This window comes from Elephas maximus, chromosome 21 (assembly GCF_024166365.1).
Source record: "Elephas maximus indicus isolate mEleMax1 chromosome 21, mEleMax1 primary haplotype, whole genome shotgun sequence".
Taxonomy (NCBI): Eukaryota; Metazoa; Chordata; class Mammalia; order Proboscidea; family Elephantidae; genus Elephas; species Elephas maximus.
Genome location: NC_064839.1, coordinates 34,382,904 through 34,406,657, shown reverse-complemented (window position 1 = coordinate 34,406,657; position 23,754 = coordinate 34,382,904). Strand labels below are relative to the sequence as shown.

Here is a 23,754-nt window from a genome sequence, read left to right as displayed (position 1 = left end):
GGGTTCTCAGAGTTTGTGGAGTCCGCTGTGGGCCCCAGGGACTCCTCAACTCCCTCCAACACGGAGAGGCTGAAGCGAGGGGGCACGGGGCAGGGACAGGACCTTCCTGCCGGCACAGGGGTTCAGATAATGATGGAGATGGGGAGAGGGTACTTAGGAACGTCAGGAGGTCCTGAGCAGGACTGGGGTAGCCTCTGCAATCCTGGAGCGGTCCTGTCTCTCCCTTTCCCCTCTCTGAGTAACAAATGCCTCCGAGCGCTTCCTGGGTGCAGGGCTCATGGCCAGTGCAGCACGTACCCCATCTCACGGAGCCCTCAGACAGCCTCAACAGGTGTGAGAGCGTTTCCCCACTTTACAATTATCGCATCAGAGGTTCAGAGATAGCAGCCCCCAACCCCAAGACACACAGAAGTCTGGCCCTCCCTCGAGAACCTGGCGCCTCTAGTTGTACTTGTGCCTGGCTGGGGGAAGGGGGGTGTTCATCCTGCCACAGCCCCTCTCGGGGAGGAGCCAGCCCGAGCCCCTCCCGCTCCCCCCCTCCCGCCCTCGAGGGGCCGCCCAGGGGGCGGGCGGAGGAAGTGAGCGCAGCAGGGAGGAATGCGCGCGGGCGGGGCGCGTGGGCCTGGGGCGGCTGGGACAACCCGGCAGGCGGCTGGGGCGGCGGAATCGAGCGCGCGATGCCTCACTTCACCGTGGTACCGGTGGACGGGCCGCGGCGCGGCGAGTACAACAACCTCGAGGGGCTCAGTTGGGTCGACTACGGGGAGCGCGCCGAGCGGGACGACTCGGACGGTGAGGGACCGCCCGGAGGGGCCATGGCGGGGCAGGGGCTCGGGCCACGCGGAGCGGGCCGTCACACACAGACATAGACACAGACACACACACACACGCGCGCGCGCCTGGACCTCGCGCGTATACGTCGATGCGGGCCCAACTTTTCTTCCTCAGCGGCGCCGCCACCAAACTCACTCCGCGCGCGCCGACACGCTTTTCCTCGGCACTCGGCGCCCGCGGCAGGGCGGTCATCCCCACTCCAGCTCCACCCCGCGAGTTGCGGGCGGGGGCTGCAGACGTGGCCTCTAAAGGAGGCCAGAGCTGCCCTATGCAAAAACAGTGCTGAGTCCTCATCCCTGACCTTCCCAGCCTGGGGGCACAGTGAGAGCCGAACCCCAGCCCCTTCTCTTTCTGGAAATCGGCCCCATCCTCTTCTCTCCTCCCCTCCCCTCTCCATATGTGATTCACCGTCTCTGTACCCAAGATCACTATTCTCCCCTCTCCCCTCCTCCATCTGGGCCGGCCTCCCTGCTCTCTGGCCTGGCTGGTTAGAAGGGTGTGCCGGCCAGAGGTGGTCTGTGGGTAACTGCCAGGGCGTCTCCCCATTTGTGATTGAGCGTTTGTGTCCCCAGGACCACCCTTTTCCCCTCTCGCCTGTCCCATCCAGGGGCCTCCCTGCTCTCTGGCCCAACTGACAGAGAAGGAAGGGTGTGCCGGCGGGAGCTGGTCTGTGGATAACTGCTGGGTCTGTGGAGCGGTCACCGAGCCAGGCTTGTCTTGGCATTTAACATGAATTAACCCGTTTAATCCTCCAGCTACTCTATAGGATAGATACTGTTACTTGGATGTAGGGAGGAGTGAAGGGAAGCTTGTAGTCATTAAATAACTTGCTGGGGATAGAATGAGGTGGGCCGGGATTCAAACCCAGGGCGCTAGACTCCAGCACTTTAAGTGAGGTGTCCCTTCCTCTTCCAGGTGCCTGTCTCTTCCCCATTCCCCATCTCCTACTCCAGGAGGCCCCTGGAGTGCTCTCTCAGGGGCTCACTCTTGGAGTGTGAACACTGGGTGAGAACATGGGTCTGTATGTGCAGCAGCGTGTGTATGTGTCATTGTGCTAGTGCAAGTGCGAAGCTGCGGGTATCACAGGGTGAAGGCGGGGTCAGGTCAGAGCATTCTCAGGGCCACTGTGCTGCCTGGGTTATCAGTGATTAGGATGATGCTATGACTGATGATGACAAGCACTGTGACATCTGTTACCACGATGGAAATATGTAGGAAATGTGTTGGTGACCTGTGTCAGATGATGTGATCTGGCTGTGATTTTGACATGTTTAGAGCATATGACTGAGGTGGTTCATGTCTGGTATAGGTGATGACCATATGTGTGTGAGACCTGACTGCCATGCAGGGTGGTGCTGGGGCAGTCAGAGACCTGTGTGGAAATGGCACAGGATGGTGGCATGGGCTGCTGGACATCATGGAGGTTACTGGCTTGACAGCTGCATGTGTGTCCCCATGCCCTCACCTAGCCCTAGCCTTGTGCAACTAATCAGAGCAGAGCCTTCCTGCTCCCTTATCAATCCTGGGAGGACTTCTTTCTCATCCACAGAGGCTGGGCTGCATCCCTAGGGTCTGTCTCAACCAGTGGGCAGGAAGCACTGGCCCTGCCTTGGCTCCTCACAGGGTGACTGCAAGGGCCTGGAACCACATTGGCTGATCCCTCTAGGCTATGCCAGCCAGCTCCACCCACTACCCCCCTTCCTTCTCTCTTACTCCGTTTCTGCCTGACCTTGGCTGTAGGATGGGGGACACCCTACGCTCTGGTGAGTGATTTTGATCCTTCTTAGTGGGGACTGCAAAGGGTTGGGGTTCACAAAAACAGTGTGCCTTAGGTCTATCTCCTGGGGGTCCCGCCTGGTACCTGAATCTCTCCAGGTTCCCACCTCTGCTCTGAGGGTCCTATGGACCTGCCCATCCAGCTCCACCCCAGCCTGTGGGCAGTACGGGGAGTTCCTGACAGAGCATCCCAGGCAGATGCACTTGTGCCCAGGGATTGGAAGCGTCATCCAGTCACCTGCAGCTCGTACATTCACAGTTGCTGAGGTAACACACATAAATGTGTACCACACAGGCAGCCCCCAGGCTCAGGTTCACTAGGGGTCTCAGGTGGTATCTGAGGAGCTTTGGCCTGACATGCATGCCGAGACCTGCCCTGGAATTTTTGGAATAGCTGAGGCCTGAATGGGCAGCCTGAAGCTGAGAGCAGATATTGGGCCACTGCTCAGACCCCCCCACCCAAAAACAAAACCAAACCCACTGCCTGTCGAGTCAATTGTGACTATAGCGACCCTATAGGATCGAACAGAACTGCCCCATAGAGTTTCCAAGGAGTGCCTGGTGAATTTGAACTGCTGACCTCTTGGTTAGCAGCTGTAGCACTTAACCACTATACCACCAGACCCCCCCCCCCCCACATCCCCACAATCCCATGGAGGCGGCTTTGGGGAATTCTAAGGAGTGCTCCTGGGTGTCTGGTGCCAGCTTTTTTGATGAGTCTACACAGTTGGAAGAGTAGGTGTTGCTATCTTTATTTCATATAAGAAGAAACCGAGGCAGTACAGACAGGGTAGGTAGGTTACCCTAGGTCCACAGGAGGTGGGCCAGGAATCCAAGCCAGGCTCCCAGCCATCTGGGCACCAAGAGACCTGGGAATGTGGATCCCCGGCCAAATCGCATCTCCCAGACACTCCTCTCTATTGAGGGCTAATGCTGCACCTTAGGGGTGCACCCTGGGGTGGATGCTCAGAGGACACAGAATAAGAACAGGGAACCTGGAGTTCAGCCACCACCTGGGTCTAGTGGACCCTGGGACCCCAGGACCCAGGTCTGGCCCTCCTGGGTGACCTTTGCCTCTGAACCTCTCAGGTCTTTGTCACTAAAAGGGAGTAAATGGTACCTACCTGGAGTGTTGCTGTGAGGACTAGAGCTGCCCTGGAGTGATGGCTGAGGGGACAAAGGATTGGCTGGGTCTTGGAGGATCATCCACAGGCATTTTTCTCATTCTTCTGTATGCTCAGCTCTACATTTCCTGGACAGGAGAACAGTCTCTTTAGAGACAAAGCAACAATGGTGGGGCAGGCTGCAGTGCATAAGTTTAGAATAGTTTATAAGTACTTCCAACCTACTTCCACAAAAAAATAAGAAGTAAGCAACAACCCCTCCCCCCAGCCAGGGCTAGGGACCATGGTTTCGGGGGGCATCTAGCTCAATTGTCATAACATAGTTTAAAAAGAAAATGTTCTGCATCCTACTTTGGTGAGTAGCATTTGGGTCTTAAAGGCTTGTGAGTGGTTGTCTAAGATATGTCTACTGATCCCACCCCGTTAGGAGCAAGGGAGAACGAGGAAAACCAAAGACACAAGGGAAAGACTAGTCCAAAGGACTAATGGACCACAACTACCATAGCCTCCACCAAACTGAGTTCAGCATAACTAGATGGTGCCCGGCTACCACCACCGACTGCTCTGACAGGGATCACAATAGAGGGTCATGGACAGAGTGGGAGAAAAATGTAGAACAAAATTCTAACACTCAAAAAAAAGACCAGACTTACTGGTCCAACAGAGACTGGAGAAACTCCAAGAGTATGGTTCCCGGCAGCCCTTGAACTCAGTACTAAAGTCACTCCTGAGGTTCACCCTTTAGCCAAAGTTTAGACAGGCCTATAAAACAAACAATAACATGTAGTTCAACCATGTATACAAGACTAAACTTGCATACCAGCCCCGGGGCAAGGATGAGAAGGCAGGAGGGGACAGGAAAACTGGACGAATGGAAATGGAGAACCCAAGATTGAGAAGAGGGAAGTGTTGACATGTCATGGGGTTGACAACCAATGTCACAAAAGAGTATGTGTAGTGTTTAATGAGAAACTAATTTGCTCTGTAAACTTTTCACCTAAAGCACAATAAAAATCATATAAAATAAAGTTCCTCCCCCAAAGAAGTGTTACTGTCAGAAAAATCAGAAACCATGCACAGGAAGGGGGCAAGGACTCTGAAATGAGACAGATAGTGACTGTAGCTGTGGAGTAAATTTAGCTTGGAGATTCCTGGCAGCCACAGCAGAAAGAAAAGTAAGATGAGTTCTGTAGCTGCCATTTTCAGACAAAATGAAGTTTCTGACTTCATTAGGAAAGATACTTTTTGTCATGAAAATCCAGGAGTAATTTTCAGAGGTCTCTTACTGGAGGGCCATCAGTGAAATGGGCAGTGTTGCTGAGTTTTCAGACTCTTCTTGTGGCTTCTCCTTATTCTGACCCTGAACAAACATTGAGGGCACAGCAAATACCACAGGGCATCTGAGGAACTATGTTATGCTGCCCCCAACAAGCTTTATCATGGTTCGGTTCCCCCACTTTCTGGCTTGACCTCCAGCCACCTTTGTCCACTGTGCCATTGACAGTGACCTATTTGCAGTTAGTGAACACAGGATTTAGTTGCTTGGCTCACTCAGCTAGTCCAAGTTGCTGGATGAAGCTGATGTACCACTTTCACATGCTGTGGGAAGGAAGAGCTGATTTTGCCCGGGAAAATTTTACCTTGGAAATTGTCATGGGCACACACCTGTCAGTTTCCTTGGATGGTAAAAAAAAAATCCACGGTGCAGCACCTGCTGAGTGGTTGTTGGCTCAGAGAGGGCAAGTGAAACCTCATAACTAGAGCAAGAGGATGTATCAGATGGAGGAGCATGCACCAGTCAGCATTCTCAGCTCCAAACAAGAGAAATGAGTTCTGGCCAATTTACACAGAAAAGGTTGGTGGTAGCTCTCATAGAGCCAGGCCAGGCCAGCAGATGATGCAATCACACCACCAGTCAGGGCTGGTGATGACACTTCCATCACCATATATCCTGTCAACATTGCTGCACGAACAACTCCACACTGCTGCCGTACTAGCTGTCATCCAACATCAAGGTGGCTTCTTTGAAAGATGTCTGCTTCCCATTTGTTGTGCCATTGCCACAGCTGCTGCTGCCAGGCTGTCTGGGGAAAAAATGCGTAGCATCTAGAAGAGGAATACGTGGTGTCTTCTGCCTGCATGATGGAAAGCTGGGACTGTTACCCACCAAGACTCAGAAGGGACAAGATCTGGAAAATAGGGAAGAGTGTGAATGCTAGGCAGCCAGAAAAGTAGCCGAATGATGGGGGGAGGGGTAGGCTTATAAAAAGGAGCATCTGCCATGTTTCTGCAAAGTTTCTATGGCTTCTAGGCAGTGTCTGGCCAGCCTGACACCGGTAGAGGTGTGGGTGTGGAGGGGTGGACAGCCACATGGTCCTGGTCTGGGGCAAGCGGCCTGGGTCTGGGGGCAGGGAGGCTAACGAGCGGGCTCCCGCCAGCAGCCCCCGCTACCCAACCGCCCTTGCCTTCTTGGGCCCTGCGCAGTCCAGCACCCACCCTGCCTGACCTTTCTTGAAGACCCCGACACGCTTTGCGCCCACTTCCACCGTTCTCGGTGTTTCTGGCTTGCCCGGCCTCCCGGCATCCCCCTGGCTGCCTGCGCCAGGACGCCTCCGCGCGGTGCATGGTGAGGTAGCTAGCGGGACATCTGTCAGCCATGGCGGCGGAAGGTGCCCTGTGCGGCTTCATTTATCTGGAGGGCAGCAGCTGGGGGAGCCCTGAGGACACAGAGCCCTTGGCGCCTGGGACATTGGGTATTCCAGTCCTGCCGGGTAAGTGGGGGTGGAGGGAGCCCTCAGGGTAGGCCAGGACTGGGCCACGCCCCTCCTGGCAGGCTCCGCCCCTGGGTGTTTACATGTTCCTGTGGTCTGGGGCCTTCACACCAGTGCCCTTCTGGAAGGAATGATGTGCTGGGTTTTGGTCACTGGCTTAACCGCTGTTACCTCTGACCCTTCAAAAAAGTGAGCAGGGTGTGATGGGGAGAAAGTCCCAGCCTGGTCATGTGGGCCTCCAAAATGCTGTGATGAAGTTTTGAAGACTGAACTGCTGGGGAGGAGTACAGGCTGAGGGCTCAGGAGGCAGCCACTGACTGGGATTCTGTTCCTCTCTCTCCACAGGTCATGGCAACCACAGAGAGAGCAGCCCTTTCCTTTCTCCCTTGGAGGCTTCCAGAGGAAGTGACTACTATGACAGGAACCTAGCACTGTTTGAGGTAGCTAAGGAGCCATCCTGGGCTGCAGGCATGGCAGGCAGGTTGACCCAAACCTTAGCTAAGCAGGCAGGCTGGAAGGTGGGAGATTGTGCCTCCTCTGTCTCAACTCCTTCAGTCTCCATTTGTCTGCCTCACTTCCTTGGCAGCCAGGCTGTGGTTTCTTCGTCCCTTTGAACTGAAATTTCTTTTCCAGAGTCCAATCACAACCCCACCCCCATTGTCACCTCCAGAGGTCATCACCCTTGACTTCCCTGCATCCCTCAGCAAGGTGACCCCTACTCAGGATTTTCCACCTCAGGATTTTCTTTCTTCTCTTGACTCCTAGAACTTCTCCCAGTCCACGTTCTTCTGTTTTCCATGGGCTCCTTGTGCTTCCTGGTTGACTCTTCCAACTCTGCCCCCTTCTCATTCACTGAGCCTTGTTCCTTCCCACTGGATCTGCCCTCTCTTTTCTCAGAGGACACCTCTCTGGAAAGACTCTCAAATTTGTACTTTTGAACATGAATTTTGTCCTTCTCAGACTTAAGCTCAGAAGTGAAATCTGGACTTAAGATATGATTTAAGCCCTTGAACTCTGACCCACACATCCAGCCCAGCCACCCCACAGAAGTCCTGTAGGCCTGTCAATCTCCACATGTCCCCAAGGGCCTGCATCTCGGCATCTCACTACAAACTAGCTTCTGCTTTGTGTGTAGGGTCAAAGAGAGCTTACAGACAGGGAAAGGCCTAAATGTAGTTAGGAGGCAGGTGGAGGCATGGTGCTGGAGAGGCCACAGGAGCAGTGGAAGCCTAGTCAGGGATGGAGGTTACAGAACCTAAGCTCTAGGGAGGCCTTCTGAGCTGGAAAAGCAGCAAGGTTCTGTAGTGAAGGCCTTGACTTAGCCCCACCTGAGGATGGGTTGGGGAGCCAGGCTCCCACCTGGAGCCTCAGCTGGTAAGCTGCTGGGGCCTGGGGGAAGACCATCCAGGAAGATCGAGATTTGGGGGTGACAGGAGAGCCTTCCTTTGTCCCAGACATCCCCCTTTTGACTTCCTTAGTTCCCTGGGGTGACTGGGGTGGGCTTTTTTCTGGGAGTGTTGAGTGCAGAGGTAAGCCTGAGCAGCCCAGTCATAGCTGGGAGGTGGCCAGCAGAGCAGGCAGACAGGTATCAAGGATGAAGTATGCCACCTGCCTGCCGGCCAGCCATGCCTTGCCCATTCTCCCCTGAGGCAGATGGTTTTCACAAATAGGTCGGCACTGATTGCAGCTAAGATGGGGCAGAGGGAAGCAGTCGCTGGGCTGGGCCTTTGAGCGCCACGTGCTGGGGTGTGGTGCCCACACTGGTTCAGTTGGCTGGCTTGGGCTTCCTCAGGCAAGAGCTGGGATCAGGCCCAGGCCTGCCTCAGGGCTTGGCACAGGGCCAGGGCCAGGTTGCCAGCTACACACAGGTAGCCTGGCACCGGGCTGGCCCATTGCCAGCTTGCCCTGTGGCTCTGTTTACAGGAAGAGCTGGACATCCGCCCAAAGGTGTCATCTCTCCTGGGCAAGCTCGTCAGCTACACCAACCTCACGCAGGGTGCCAAGGAGCATGAGGAGGCTGAGAGCGGGGAGGGCCCCCGCCGCAGATCAGCAAAGGTGAGCTGGTCAGGGCAGTGGAGGGGCCACACCTGGGAAAACAGATACAGCACAGTGGAATGGCAGTTGTGAGTGCTTCTGGGGAGGTGGGTGCAGGTGTGATAAGCATGGTGGAGAGGCACTCATGCCTCAGGTTCAAGAAGGCTTCAAGGTGTGGCCTAAGGAAGAGCTCCTCAGGAGCAGAGGGCCAGGGAAGCCCTCAGAAATGATAGTGAGAGTGACAGCTGCCCTTTACTCAGCCCTCACTGTTTGCCAGGCACTATGCTAAGCAGATTCTCATGTCATCCTCACAACAAAGCTGTGAGGCAGGTGCTCTTGTCATCCCCATTTTACAAATGTGGAAACTGAGTGTCAGGGACGTTAAGAACTTGCCTAAGGAGACTCAGCTAGATGAGACTGATGGGCAACATTGGGAGATGGATTTGTGGATTTACTGTGAGATATGGAGCTGTGGGAAACCCTGGTGGCGTAGTGGTTAAGTGCTACGGCTGCTAACCAAAGGGGTCAGCAGTTCGAATCTGCCAGGCGCTCCTTGGAAACTCTATGGGGCAGTTCTACTCTGTCCTGTAGGGTCACTGTGAGTCGGAATCGACTCAACGGCACTGGGTTTGTTTTTTTTTTGGTTATAGAGCTGTGTAGAATGCCAGATCACTGGCAACCCATCAGGGTGATGAGGGTGTTGCCTTTGGAGCCAGGAACCTGGTTGTCCTTTGGGGACTGTGTGACCCAGAGCACGTGACACTGCATTGGCCCAGTGCTCCACTGGCTGACTCCTTCAACAACCCATAGTGGGGGGACACGTATGTGTGTGATAGGAACATGACACTGTCTCTTGGCCTCCTAGTCTCCTCCTAATCCCATCATCAGGTCAGCATCCAGGTCTCTGGCCCTGTAGTCTTCCTCTTTCTTCAGAAATACTTTGCACATGATTTACTCAGCTCCTCTGTGTGACAGGGCTCAGTTTAACTGAGGGCTGTTTTTTTTTTTTTTTTTCCTGTGTTTTCAGTTTGAAAGCAAGGGGCCTTCCCTCTCTGCCTACTAACTCCCTGAGGTTTGGGAAGCAGGTGTGTTTGGAAGGAGCTTGGGCCTGACTCTAGCTGTGGTGTTTTTGTTGGAGATCAGTGCAGGCAGAAGGCGCTCTTTTGGGACAAACCAGGCTCCCAGTTTCAAATCTGCTTTTGAGATTCGAGCCTTGTTGGGCAGGCCAAGTAGGGAGGCTGAAGTGCAGTCCCGACCTTGTGTTTTTGGGGGGCAAACCGGCCTACACTTCCAAGAGGGCAGCCAAGGCCTGGCCCTAAGGTCTCACAGACCCCATTCCATCTAACTGGTTGTGGTTTTGCTGGCATATTCTGGGCTGTGGAGAGTGGAGAACCCTGTCTGTCACCATGGGCCCCCATCCAACCCTGCAGGGGAGTTATTCCCTCTCTTCTGCTGCCACAAGACCCCTGGGTACTGCTTTTTCTCTCATTTTCTGAGAGCATTGGCAGGACCCTTGGGTAATAGCCTCCTTTCTGTCCCTCCAGGCCAAGTCCAGGAAGCTGGGGGCCGGGAGTGGAAAAGCCCCTAAGGGAGGCTAACGCAGATCTCAATAGGAGCGGTGGAAGGAAGTCTGGGTTGGGCAAAGGGCCAGGGGCCCTGGCCTAATGCGGAGCCTATGGGGATGGTGGGATCTAGCCCCAGCTTAGCTGCTCAGCTCTCCTGGCCCTTGGGTAAGGCTGGGAGGGGGTGGTTGAGCATCTCAGTTCTAGCGGCTTTTCCGCGGAGGAAGGAGAAACCTGAATGAGTCCTCAGGGGATCTGTAGGAAGCTAGGGAGTTTGGGCTCCTGAGCTGTGCTCCCACACAGGGTGGGTCTATTCAGAGGCCTCAGAGAAGGAAGGCTTGAAGGAGGAAGGGTAGGTCTCCAGTCAGACCATGCCAAGACCCAAGGAGCCACTCCATGGAGCCACTTGACTCTGGCCTGCTGACCTTCTGAGACTGCTGGAGGTTATTTGGGGATGCAGAAGGCATTTCCGGCCCTGCCCTTTCCCACACTGCCCTTTTCCAGGAGTGACTTAGTCTGTGGTGGGGTGGAACAGAGAGCCCTTGCCACAACTTTCCAGCAGGTGGTCCAGGGCCTCTGATGAAGTATATCTGTCACCTACACTGTGCAGGACAATTGGAGGGACCATTCACTCCTATCTGGACCATTCTAGGCTCTCCGAAGGTCCTTCAGGCTGCACACAAATCCTGCCCCAGCCTGAACCCTTCAGATGAGTTCCTGTGGTCACATGGTCCTCACAGAGCAGCAAGAGGGTTTATTGGGCCCCCACTGGAAGCTGTTAGGTCTCTCTACCCTAGGCTGTGCTCACGGGGGCTCAGTGCTTCCAGGTGGCAGTCCTGCCTGTGCTGTCAGCCTCTGCCCTGGCCTCCTGGCTAACTTCTATTCTGCCCTGATCTTGGATTCTTTGGCCCTTAGGTTGTTGAGAAATCCTGCCTGGATCTGCATGTTAACCCTTTCTCACCTACTTTGCAGTCAAGTTTATTCGGTGCAGGATTTTCCCAGCTAAGAGTCCCAGGGGCCTTCAGAGGTACCACTAACCATTTTCAGGTGCACCTTTGGGCACGTTACATGGAGGGCCTGCCAGTGCTAGAACAGTGCAGAAGCCAGGTAGGCCCCAGGGTGTTCATGAGACATATGAGTGAACAGTCATTTACCATGAGCTGTAGTGACCACTATGATAACCAAAACCAAACTATTGCCATTGACTCCAACTTATAACAATCCTCTAGGTCCAAGTAGAACCGCCCCATAGGGTTTCCAAGGAGCAGCTGATGGATTCAAACCATTGACCTTTTGGTTAGAGGCCGAGGTCTGGTAACCACTATGCCACCAGGGCTCCACCACTATGATAGAAGGGTATTTCAGATGCTGATGCAATGCAAGCGGGAGTACCATCTCTGCCTAAGGCAACCCAAGGAAACTTCCAGGAGCAGGTAGCAGTTAAACTGGGTCTTAAAGACTGAAGAGGAGTTTGCTAGGCAGGCTGACTGTCTCCAGCAGAAGCCAGAACATGCCTGGGTTCAGAAACCTGATGAACCCATGTGGTCAAGGGCTGGGGCTAACAAGGAAGGTGATGGGGCGGGTCTGGTGGCCCAAGCCCAGGAGTCTGCACCACACATTGGGTTACAGGGTGAGGTAGACGGTTTGCAGCAGGGAGGATAAGGTCAGACTTAGTTTTCAGAAACCTGCTCTGGCAGCAGAGTGGGCTGGGGTGTGGAGAGATTGACAGGCAGATGGAGGGCACTACCCATGCACCCCAGGTACAAGGGACAAAGGCTGGGGCCAGGCAGGCTGATGTCAGGGCAGCATGGAAAGGAGACTGGGCAGGGCACGGTGTCCATTTGGATTGGAGTTGGGGAGTTGGAGAGAGGGAGGGCCAGGGATGACTTGTGGGGCTCTGGCTTGGGTGACTTGGGGCATTCTGGGTGAGAAGGTGGGGATCCAAGACAGATCCCTCTTTCCCATAGTTTAAAAGAGAAAGGAGGAAAGGGTAGGGGCAGTACCTTAAGAGAGAGGTTAGGTTGAAAAGTCCACACGTGGGGTTTTGAAAAGAATCAGGTTTTATACCTTCCCAGTCCCGAACTTTATTCATATATGAAAATCACTATGGACATTCTAGCTACCACTCACCCCCTGCACTCTCCAGGGCCCCATCTGGGGTGCCCTCTTTACCCTGTCCTTGGTCAGAAGGCCTGGGAGTGGGCGGCTGAGTGACTAGGGGCTGGCTCTCCATGGTGTGTCTGGGTCCCTATGATGCTCAGTACACCCCTTTCCCTCCTGCCTGCACAGGCACCCAGCATGGGCACCCTCATGGGGGTGTACCTGCCCTGCCTGCAGAATATCTTTGGGGTCATCCTCTTCCTGCGGCTGACCTGGATGGTGGGCACGGCTGGGGTACTGCAGGCCCTCCTCATCGTGCTCATCTGCTGCTGCTGTGTAAGTCTCCTGGCTGGGGCAGGGGTGGGGGCAGGTGGGCACTGGCCATGACTGCCCCAGAGAGGGCCCCCTCCACCCCTGCCTGAGCTGGTTATCTCCTTCCCACAGACCCTGCTGACGGCCATCTCCATGAGCGCCATCGCCACCAATGGCGTGGTACCAGGTGGGTGAGCACTGCCTCAGGCCTGGTGGGAGAAGGGGGCCCAGAATCCACCTTGACATCCCTGGGAGCCCTTACCCCACTCCCAGCAGTTCTCTGGTAGGTCCCAGTCCTTGGCTTTCATGGCAGAGTCACCACTTAAGAGCTTCTTTGGTTGACAGAGTTTGAGACTACTGTTGTGTTTGTTTTAAATTATTGTTATAAAAGTAACACCAAAACAGGGCAATGTATGTTACCATGAAAGTGTTTGAAAGTGCAGAAAAGCATAGAAAAGAAAATTGGAAGCACCCCATAACCCCACCATTCTGAGCTCGTTACTATTAGGCTTTTGCTGTATGGGCTCATGTTCTTACAAAGTGTTGGCTGGTCCATATAAACAAGCATATATAATGGGTATGTGTATACTTCCCAAATGTTGAATACTCTTTGGCTTTTTGGCAGTATTCTCCGTGGTAGGCTGTAACCTGGTTTATGCGATTATTCTTCGCTTTTGGCTCTACTTTTTCACTATTTGTAAAAATTGTTCTTGTGAACAGCCTTGAATGTGAATCTCTGTTCACACTCCTGGTAGTTCCCTTGGGAGAGGGTCCTAGATGTGAGATTACAGCATCAGATGGCTTGAACTTTTTAAAATTTTCTAATCACTTTAAAAATCTTGATCAGATTTCTCGACAGGAAGGTTGTATCAGCATGAGATGCACCCAGTGGCATGGGAACACTCCTGTCCCCTTGGCCCAGTGCCATAGTCCAGTCCAATCCCTGTCTGAAGAATTGGCTTTGGGAATGGTTCCTGCCTTGAGCTAACAGAAGGTCTGAAGACCATGACCTCCAGGGTCCCTCCAGTCTCAGTTGGACCATCAAGTCTGGTCTTTTTATGCAACTCTGTCAGCCTTGCCAGGGGTGTTAGATTCTGAGAGAAGCACAGATTCAACAGGAGGGTTGGTTATGGAATCTCACCTGGTGGTAGGCTCTGTGCCAGGCCTTAGGGACAAAAACGAACAAGTCACAGCCCTGCCCTGGTCTAGAGTGGTCAGACCAGTAAAGGCATGGCCCTCAGAGTGGTGAAGAGAGTTGAGATAAGACACATCCATCCAGAAGAGGCTGTGGGGACTGGATCGAGTGCACAGAGTTGGACGATAGCCACTCAGCCACTGTTGTGACTTAGGCTGCCCCAGCAAAGTTGTCATTTCCCTGGCCTGTGCTGGGCATTGGAGTCAGACGGGAATGGAGCCCAACCCCAGCCCAGCATTTGCTAACCATGCAGCCTTGGCAAATATCCCAGCCCCTTTGCTCGTCCGTAAATGGGAAAAGCAGTTTCTGCCTCCCTGGGTAGTTGTGCGGGCTTGTTATGGGGAGTCCTATTTGAAGGAGAACCAGCCTCAACCTGTGTATTCTTTCTCTGCTGTAGCTGGGGGCTCCTATTTCATGATCTCCCGCTCGCTGGGGCCAGAGTTTGGAGGCGCTGTGGGCCTGTGTTTCTACCTGGGAACGACATTTGCAGCAGCCATGTATATCCTGGGGGCCATTGAGATCTTGCTGGTAAGTCAGGCTGAGCCATGGGCAGCCCCAGTCATGTCCAGACAGTTCCTTCCCCAGAAGCCAGGTTCTGTGCTCTACTGACCGCCTGCCAGCGTCTAGAAGTTAGGATATGGGAAGCCTCCTGGAGGGAAAAAGCTCTTTGCTCAAGCCAGTTACCTCCTCATCCCCTACCAGTTTGGGACAGTCGGGGAAGAGGTCTGGCTGCCTTGCCCGTAGCCCTGGATCTTCACGTCCACCTTGACATGGTCTCAGCCATGCAGGTGCTCTGTGAACTGTAGAAGGAATGTGGGGATTAGGAAAAGCAAACAGGAAATCCAGGAGCAAGGTCCATGCTGCAGCAGAGGACCAGGAGGTGGGAATCGCCCAGGTGGTCCCTTGGAACATCTCCTGCTTTCTGGCCCCCTAAGGGTGGGCATCTGTCACCTGTGCTTCCCACTGTCCCATCTACCTCTTCTCTCACTGGCTGGGCAGTGGCAGGTCTTGATGGTGACACAGACTGCCTCCTGGGCTCTCTGGGTAATGCCCAGCTTTGTCCCCTTACGGCTCTGTTCCAGGGCCTTTTCAGACTCGTCCTCTCCTTGCCCCCTAAATCAGGGTGAGCAGCACCAGTACCCGATCTGGAGCCCCACTGGCACTCTGGCTCAGCTTCTCACTCCCCACTGAACGGCTCTGGCCAGCAGGAGAAGAGGTGGGGGCGAGGGCAGTTGGGAGTGACAGTTTGTTTGTTTTTTCTATTTCCCACATTCCTTCTACAGTTATTTGGAACCTTCCATAAGGAAAATTTGTCCCATCTCTTACTTATTTATTCAATCCTTTGAGTGATAATCCAATACTATTATTTTGTTGCTCAAATTGTTCTAGCTTTAGCTATTACGAGCTCTTTCAGGTTGGCTTCTGTGACTGGAGCTTTTTTTTTTTTTTTAAATACTTTTATTCAGATAAAATTCAGCCATTTAAAGTGTACAACTAATTGGTTTTAATGTATTCACAAAGCTGTACAGCTGTCATTACAGTCAAGTTCAGAACATTTTCATCACTCCCAAAAAGAAATCCAGTACCCATCAGCAGTCACACTCTACCCCCCTTTCCCGTGGCCCCTGGCAACCACCGGTCTGTCTCTATGGGTTTGCCTGTTCTGGATATTTCCGATAAATGATATCATACAATATATGGTCTTTTATGACTGGATCTTTTGGGTACTCTTTTAAAAAGGAAGCCAAGATGGACAGGTTTCACTCTCCAACTAGGCAGATCAAACCTTCTTTATCCATCTTCTTGTTTCAGACCTACATTGCCCCGCCGGCTGCCATTTTTTATCCAACAGGCGCTCATGACACATCAAGCGCTACCCTGAACAACATGCGGGTGTACGGGACCATCTTTCTGACCTTTATGACCCTGGTGGTATTTGTTGGTGTCAAGTATGTGAACAAATTTGCCTCACTCTTCCTGGCCTGTGTGATCATCTCCATCCTGTCCATTTATGCTGGGGGCATCAAGTCTATTTTTGACCCTCCTGAGTTTCCGTAAGTAACCCAGGAATACACCATCCCAGCCAGTAGGTCAGCCATTGGTGCCCTGGGTACCAGGGACTGCAGGGTGAGAATAGGCTGGGAGGGTACTGATGGCCTCTATCACTTGCAGAGTGTGTATGCTGGGCAACAGGACCCTGTCCCAGGACCAATTTGATGTCTGTGCCAAGACGGTCATGGTGGACAACAAGACAGTGGCCAGCCAGCTATCAAGCCTCTTCTGCCATGGCCCCAACCTTACCACTGACTCCTGTGACCCCTACTTCCTGCTCAACAATGTGACTAAGATCCCCGGCATCCCTGGTGCAGCTGCTGCTGTTCTCCAAGGTACGTTCTCCCTCCCATCCTCCAGCTCCTGAGCCCCCAGGCCAAGGAGGAGGCAGGGAACAACCGTAGAAGGAGAGCAGAGGCAGAGCACAGAACCTTCCTTGTGTGGCCAGCTTGGGAATGGGGGATAGGTCTGGCTGCCTTCCCAGCCCAGCAGTGTCCTCTCAGCCTGGCTCCTGGCAGCCTGGTTTCGGGTAAGCAGAGCCTGTTTGGCCAGTGTCCCAGTCCTGCAGTAGCCCCCGAAAAGCTCTGGCAGGACCTCTCCCCCTGGCCACCAGCCTCCTGATGCCTCCTGGGGATGTTCCCACAAGAGCCGTAAAGGGACTCTGTCTAGGAGGCAGGCGGTGTTGGGGCTCTGGCTGGTGGTGGTTCAGCCACCTTTGCTCATCAGACTTCTGGCTGGACAGTTCCTTCCCTGCAGCCAGGACAGCCCTGTGGCTGACCCTGTTGGCGCAGTGCGATAGCCCCTTCCCTGAGCCTCCCTGCATCCTTGGCCCCTGGTTGGGTTGCTCTGAACTTCCTCAGGAAAGTAGGCAGGGCTGTGGTAGTGATCCTGCTACCCCTACAGAAAACCTGTGGAGCGCCTACCTGGAAAAGGGTGAGGTCGTGGAGAAGCGGGGGCTGCCCTCCACAGACAACCCTGGCCTGAAGGAGAGCCTGCCCCTGTACGTGGTGGCAGACATTGCCACATCCTTCACCGTGCTGGTTGGCATCTTCTTCCCCTCCGTAACAGGTGAGCTCTTCTTGCTTGCCCACCTAGCCCTGGCCCCACTCCTAGTGAGTTGCTGAGGGAGTCTCATCTTTTTTGGAGGCATTATGGCTGGCTCGAACCGCTCTGGAGACCTCCGTGATGCCCAGAAGTCCATTCCAGTGGGAACCATTCTGGCCATTGTTACAACCTCTCTTGTGTGTATCCTTTTGCAGGCCTGGGGCAGGGCAGGCAGAGCAAGAGGCATGTGTCCTGCTCGTACACATGCATGCACGTGCACACCTCACCTCTGCACATAAATGCACACTCTAAAGGAGCACGTGCATGCATGAAACTCCCCTCGGTGTATAGATGCCCCAACTGACGGCCGGCTGAGGCTTGGGCCAGTGGGATTTGGGTCCTGTGTGGGGAGTGAATAGGAGCCTTGCTTTCCTTGACACAGCCACAGACTTCAGCAGTGTGGTTCTGTTTGGCGCCTGCATTGAGGGTGTGGTTCTCCGGGACAAGTGAGTGAGCTGGGCCCCTCTTGGTGGCAGTGGGCTCAGCTTTTGCCTGCCCAGACACCAGGCCCCCACCCGCCCTCCACACGTAGTCCCACACATTCGGCCTTAGACTGCTGGTTGCCACTGGCAATCTGTCCCACCAGGTGGGTCAGGCCCCACCAGGACTTTTGCTCCTGAGAGGATGATGATTTCAGGGCTGGGCTGGGGCCAGGGGAAGGGGAGGATAGGGGACTGCAGACTGGTCTTCCCTGCTGAGGGGCCAGAGCTCCGCCCACCAGAGCCATCGATCCTGACTGCTGACATCCCTCACTCTGGGGCTCGGGAGGCTTCTTACGCAAGCATGGCCTGAGCCTAGCCCCTGTAGGTATGGTGATGGCGTCAGGAGGAACTTGGTGGTAGGCACATTGGCGTGGCCTTCACCCTGGGTCATTGTCATCGGCTCCTTCTTCTCAACTTGTGGTGCTGGCCTACAGAGCCTCACTGGGGCACCCCGCCTGCTACAGGCCATTGCCAAGGACAACATCATCCCCTTCCTCCGGGTAAGCCCTTCTACACTCCCACAGCTTGGGTGCCCCTGGCCCTTCACACCAGCTGGGTAAGAGAGGTCAGGAATATGGAAGGGGCACATCTGCTGGGGTAGGGCCTGTGGTGGCCCCAGAGCCATGCAGCCAGCCATGTGGAGGAGCCAAGTGGCCCTGGCCCTGATGTTGGCAAAGCTACCTGGACCCAGCATCCTCGTGGCCTGTCCATGGCTCAGCCCGAGCAAAGAGGCCTGGGGGGGGGGGCGGGGCGGGAAAGCTTATGACACCTTGGGGGTGGGTGTGGCCTGTGCCCCAGAGGAGGAACCTGGAGGTGTGGAGGCTAGGCTGTGGCTCATGGTCTAAGGCTTGGAATGGGGTGATAGGACCAGCTTCTTTCCTGGCTGACCCAGCTGGCACTGTGCTTGCAGGTGTTTGGCCACAGCAAGGCAAATGGTGAACCAACATGGGCGCTCCTCCTGACGGCACTCATTGCTGAGCTTGGCATCCTCATCGCCTCCCTAGACATGGTGGCTCCCATTCTATCCATGTGAGCTGGGGCCAGAACAGGGTAGGGGTGGGTGCTGGGTGGCTATGCGCCCTGTTGCCACCCTCCTTCATAGGGATGGCCTTGGGAAGGACTGGCCCTGGTACCTCCCTGTGGCCCTGTCTGGTATTGAGGGCATAGCTAGGAGACATGCCAGGATGTGTGGGGATGTTTGCCTGGCAGGGCTCAGCCTACCACTTCAGTCAGGAGCGAGCCTGGACTTACACAGAGGTTGTAAACAACAGGAGACACCACCCACCCCAGAGCAGACGGCTGGCAGACTTATATCCCTGGGGCCTTGATAAAGCCACCACTGCCCTCACCCATCCATTCTCAAAGCCCTTTACTTTAAAGCTCTAGAATGAGCTGGTCAGTTGAATCTGCTAGTGCTCTGGGGGTGGTGGTCAGCATGTGGCAGTGTCTGGGGGTCCCTGAGGCAAAGCTGGTTTGGTTGCTGTCAGGGGCCTCCTCCCATGCCTCTTCGCACATCTGGCTCCACCACAGATGCTCCCTCTTGCTTGTTCAGTTATCAAGGGCCTGCCCTTCACTGCCCATTCAGCCTGCAGAGCCGACAGCCCTCCCAGGTACCCCCAGCCCAGCCACAGCCAAGCCTGCAGGAGTCAGCACTCTCTAATCCCCCAATACACCTCTGCCACCTGATTCCTGCCCAGCTCCACCCTAAGTACATACCTGAAACTGTTCTTGCCCAAGCCAGAGGGTACATCTCAGCCTTTCTCATGTGGCTCTTCCTGGTAGCACCTGATGCGGCTCACTGAGGGCCCCAGCTCCCTGGCATGTCCTCTCCAGTGAGTCCTCCTGACTTTTCCACCCTTCTTCCTGCCAGCAGAGGGGGGAGGTTGGTGTCTGTCCCCAGCCTCAGCCCTCTGCTCCTTGGCTGTCTTGCCTGAAAGCTCACACAGTAGGCCTCTTGCCCATGTCCCAGACTCCCACACCCACTGCAGTGTCTCTTAGGTGTCTCAGTGTATTCAAAATACTCCCTGTCATTTTCTTGTGACCTGCTCGCCTCCCCGACATTCACAACAGCTCCTCATCGAACTGCTCATCCAGGCCAGAGGCCTGGATCTCCTCTAGCTACTTCCACAGACTAAGCACTTAACCATTCCTCTGCACCATCCTTTTCTACTCTCTAAACTCACTGTTGCCCTGTCTGCAGCCCTCTCCCCACCTTCTTTGTCTGTTGACACTTGGCTCCAAAGCCACCTTCCCTGTGGCAGTACCATTTGTCCCAGAAAAGGGTGGTGTCCCATGCATCCATGCTGCCCAGTGGGTGCTGTGAGCCTGAGCCCATGCAGGCAGGGCTGTGACATAGCCCAGTGGACTGAGGAGGGCAGGGACATTGATTACCTGGCTGCCAAGGGAGCTACTCTGCACCACCCACCTCCCTGTGCTGCAGGTTCTTTCTGATGTGTTACCTGTTTGTCAACTTGGCCTGTGCCGTGCAGACGCTCCTGAGGACCCCTAACTGGCGGCCCCGATTTAAGTACTATCACTGGTGAGTGCTGGTTGGTTGAGGCACCTTGGAATGAGCCAAGTCCACTGACACAAGAGATTGTGGGTATCAGGAGCCCCTTTCTGGACAGGGTTTGAATTTCTTGGGCAGCGATTGCTGTTGGTGTGATACTATGGTGAGGGGGATTTTGGGACTGGGGGGCTTGGCCTACTTCTCCCACCTAGCTTATGACATCAGACCTGACAGGGCCACTAGGGCAGGGGATGGCCTATGGCTTGGGGCTCTGCTGGTCTTGCCCTGATTCTGCCCCTCTACACTCTCTGGCCCAGGGCACTGTCCTTCCTGGGCATGAGCCTCTGCCTGGCCCTGATGTTTGTCTCCTCCTGGTACTATGCCTTGGTCGCCATGCTCATCGCTGGCATGATCTACAAGTACATTGAGTACCAAGGGTGAGTGAGGGACTGCTTCCTGGCCTCTACCTACAGTGTATATGGCACTGAGGGTATCTGGTTGGGTCACACAGGGCGATGTGTATGTGGTGGGGAGCTGAGCCATTCTTCGCCAGTCATCTTGGGGGCTGAGGGACGGGAACTCAGGGCCTGCCCCCCCCATCCCACACAGACATAAACAGAACCCCTGGTGGGACCAGGGGCTCACCAGCTTGTGGCATATACAGGGCTGAGAAGGAGTGGGGTGACGGCATCCGAGGCTTGTCCCTGAGCGCCGCCCGCTATGCTCTGTTGCGGCTAGAGGAGGGGCCTCCTCACACCAAGAACTGGCGGTGAGTTCACACCCAGACTGGCAAGGGCTGCCTGCAGGTTCTCAGAGGGTGTTCAAGAGCAATTAGTCAAGAGATGTTGGCTCCCTCTTCCTATTCCACATTCCCTATCCTGTTTGTTGAGCCCTTGGATCCACACTACCCAAACCTATGGGCCTCGTAGTCCAAGGAGGGAAGAGGAGGAGGGCTCCCTGGAAAATCTCTGGCCCTGGTCTCAGGCTGCATCCTTACCCGGTGACTGCAGGCCCCAGCTGCTGGTGCTGCTGAAGTTAGACGAGGACCTCCATGTAAAGTACCCACGGCTCCTCACCTTCGCCTCCCAGCTTAAGGCCGGCAAAGGCCTGACCATCGTTGGGTCTGTCATCCAGGGCAGCTTCTTGGAGAGCTATGGCGAGGCCCAGGCTGCTGAGCAGGTGCCTGCTGCAGGGGGCAGGGTGCTGAGCTGGGCCAGAGGTGTCTGCGCTGTAGCTGGCATGGAGGGTAGGGGTCCGGTCCAGCCAGGCCAGCCAGGTGGACAGCATAGGTGCCACCTGAGAACGGGAGTAAGGTGGGTATATCTGTCCCATCTTGGAAACATGGCCTCTGTGGGGGCAGTTTACCCCTCACTCCCTCTCCCACCCCTAAATGGTCGTGTGCCCTAGGGTCCTTGGGAGGGAGCTAAGCAGAGGAGAAACTGGTGGCCCTGCCTTCTGACCCTGGTGTGTTCCCCACAGACAATCAAGAACATGATGGAGATTGAGAAAGTGAAGGGCTTCTGCCAGGTGGTGGTAGCCAGCAAGGTGCGTGAGGGGCTGGCCCACCTCATACAGTCATGTGGCCTGGGCGGCATGAGGCATAACTCAGTGGTGCTGGGCTGGCCCTACGGCTGGAGGCAGAGCGAGGACCCACGTGCCTGGAAGACCTTTATCGGTGCGTCAGAAGCCAGGGCCTGGGCTGGGCCAGTTGGGACGGGACGGGTGCCAAGTGAAGTGGCAGAGGCAAAAGGATCAAAGGCTGGCAGTAAGCAGAGCCCCTCCCCTCAGACACTGTGCGCTGTACCACTGCTGCCCACCTGGCCCTGCTTGTGCCCAAGAACATCGCCTTCTACCCCAGCAACCATGAGCGCTACATGGAGGGCCACATTGACGTGTGGTGGATCGTGCATGACGGTGGCATGCTCATGCTGTTGCCCTTCCTGCTGCGCCAGCACAAGGTAGGCAGGCAAGTGGGCATGGGTGAAGGGCTGGGCCTTGGAGGGGTGGGTGTGACTGACCATCTACCTGCTCTGCTGCGGCAGGTTTGGAGGAAGTGCCGGATGCGCATCTTCACAGTGGCCCAGATGGATGACAACAGCATCCAGATGAAGAAGGATCTGGCCATCTTCCTGTACCACCTACGCCTTGAGGCCGAGGTTGAGGTGGTGGAGATGGTGAGCCACCCTCCCCTACCTGTCCATGCTGGCTGAATACCTGGCTCCATCTCTCCCTGACCTTATGCCCCCCCCCCCACCTCTCAGCACAACAGTGACATCTCTGCGTACACCTACGAACGGACACTGATGATGGAGCAGCGGACTCAAATGCTGCGGCAGATGAGGCTGACCAAGACTGAGCGGGAGCGAGAAGTAAGTCCAGTGGCCTTGGTTCCAGCCAGAGGCGGATGGCAGGATCGAGTCTTTGGACATGCCATCAGTTGGGGCGTCAGAATGGCTTCCCCCACCAGCTCCACCCAAACCAGTTTCAGTTCCTCTGAGGCTGGGGGTCATGTTGGGTCAACTGGGCCCCCCTTGCCATAGCCTTCTCTGATTGTCCTTAGGCCCAACTGATCAAGGACCGTCACTCAGTCCTTCGGCTGGAGAGCCTGTACTCAGATGAGGAGGATGAGTCCGCAGCTGGGGCTGACAAGATCCAGATGACATGGACCCGGGACAAGTACATGGCGGCTGAGTCCTTGGACCCCAGCCATGCCCCTGATAACTTCCGGGAGCTGGTACACATTAAGCCGTGAGTGCAGCAGAAAGGGCTACAGCCACCTCAGGGTCTTGGGGTGGAGAAGGGGTGGGGACAGACAAGTTCTGTGAGTGGGCCTGGGCTAGTGATTCCTTGATGGAGAGTTCACCAGGACCTGTGATGAGCTGTGTTTTCTGCAGGGACCAGTCCAATGTGTGGCGCATGCACACAGCTGTCAAGCTCAACGAAGTCATTGTTACACGCTCCCATGATGCCCGTCTGGTCCTGCTGAACATGCCTGGCCCGCCTAAAAACAGCGAGGGTGACGAGAATTGTATCCTTTTGTGGAGGGGAAGGCAGGTCAGGAGTTATCCCTGGATGACCTGGGTGGGGGTGGCCCAGGTTGTCCCCACCCTGATGGACAGGCACACTACCCCCGGGGTGCCCGCTGACCCTGGAGTTGACTCCTTGACCTGGTGCCCTGCAGACATGGAGTTCCTGGAGGTGCTGACTGAGGGTCTGGAGCGGGTACTGCTGGTGCGTGGCGGTGGCCGTGAAGTCATCACCATCTACTCCTGAGCCCAGTGCAGCCTTGTGGCCTGCAGTGGAGGTGTCCAGGGTAGCAGGCCCCTCCCAGCACCTGCCTGCCAGCTCTGCCTTGCCTGGCCCTGCCTGGGACCCAGCTTGTTAGGTCTCCTTGGAGACCAGCCTGGGCTTGGCAGCGGCAATGGATCCAAGGTCCTGTGAGACCTGGGAAGGTTTGGGGCCTTTCCCGCCCAGCACCCAGGAGGCCTACCCTGGCTGCAGAGACTGGTGCAGGTTGACGGGTTTGAAGGCAGCCAGCCCAGCCTGGCCCAGAAGCACTATTTATTGTATATTTATTGTTTGGATGTCATCATCAGAAGAGAGGAAGGCAATGAGGGAGGGGGTCCGGCCCAGCCTGCCTGCAGGAAGGGCTACCTCAGGCTGCTGTGGGCAGGGACCCCCACCAAGCCAAGCCGAGCGCAGCTGGCCAAGCTGATGCCTGAGTTTTTTCAATAAAACATTATGTACTTCTGGGCTTCCTGCTGTCCCAGCTGTTTCCCTTGGCACCAGGGGAAGGAGTAACTGAACCCAGGCTCAGAGCCGGCTCCTGGAGACCGTGCCCCTTTCCGGCCATCTCTGGCTACCCCCATTGGCCAGGCTGTCCCTCCCCTCCCACTAGC

The 23,754-nt window shown here is 55.3% G+C and overlaps 1 protein-coding gene across 3 annotated transcripts; it reads left to right on the top strand.

Moving 5' to 3' along the window:
• The first annotated feature begins 617 nt into the window (after positions 1 to 617).
• On the top strand, positions 618 to 23,633 carry SLC12A4 (solute carrier family 12 member 4). 3 transcript variants are annotated; one of them, XM_049863943.1, is made up of 24 exons: positions 618 to 792; positions 6,851 to 6,945; positions 8,429 to 8,560; positions 12,391 to 12,537; positions 12,646 to 12,700; positions 14,106 to 14,236; positions 15,521 to 15,762; positions 15,881 to 16,095; positions 16,664 to 16,828; positions 16,907 to 17,005; positions 17,253 to 17,310; positions 17,633 to 17,846; positions 18,257 to 18,375; positions 19,787 to 19,885; positions 20,173 to 20,292; positions 20,520 to 20,624; positions 20,866 to 21,034; positions 21,335 to 21,530; positions 21,644 to 21,813; positions 21,898 to 22,029; positions 22,117 to 22,224; positions 22,416 to 22,603; positions 22,750 to 22,883; positions 23,037 to 23,633. In XM_049863943.1, exons 1-24 carry the CDS (start codon positions 678 to 680, stop codon positions 23,126 to 23,128), a joined length of 3,300 nt encoding a protein of 1,099 aa, XP_049719900.1. In that variant the 5' UTR covers positions 618 to 677; the 3' UTR covers positions 23,129 to 23,633. The 3 variants fall into 3 exon arrangements, with proteins under 3 accessions (XP_049719900.1, XP_049719903.1, XP_049719901.1); XM_049863946.1 differs by having other exon boundaries at positions 22,750 to 22,909; XM_049863944.1 differs by having other exon boundaries at positions 17,672 to 17,846; positions 23,037 to 23,632.
• The last annotated feature ends 121 nt before the right edge of the window (positions 23,634 to 23,754 follow it).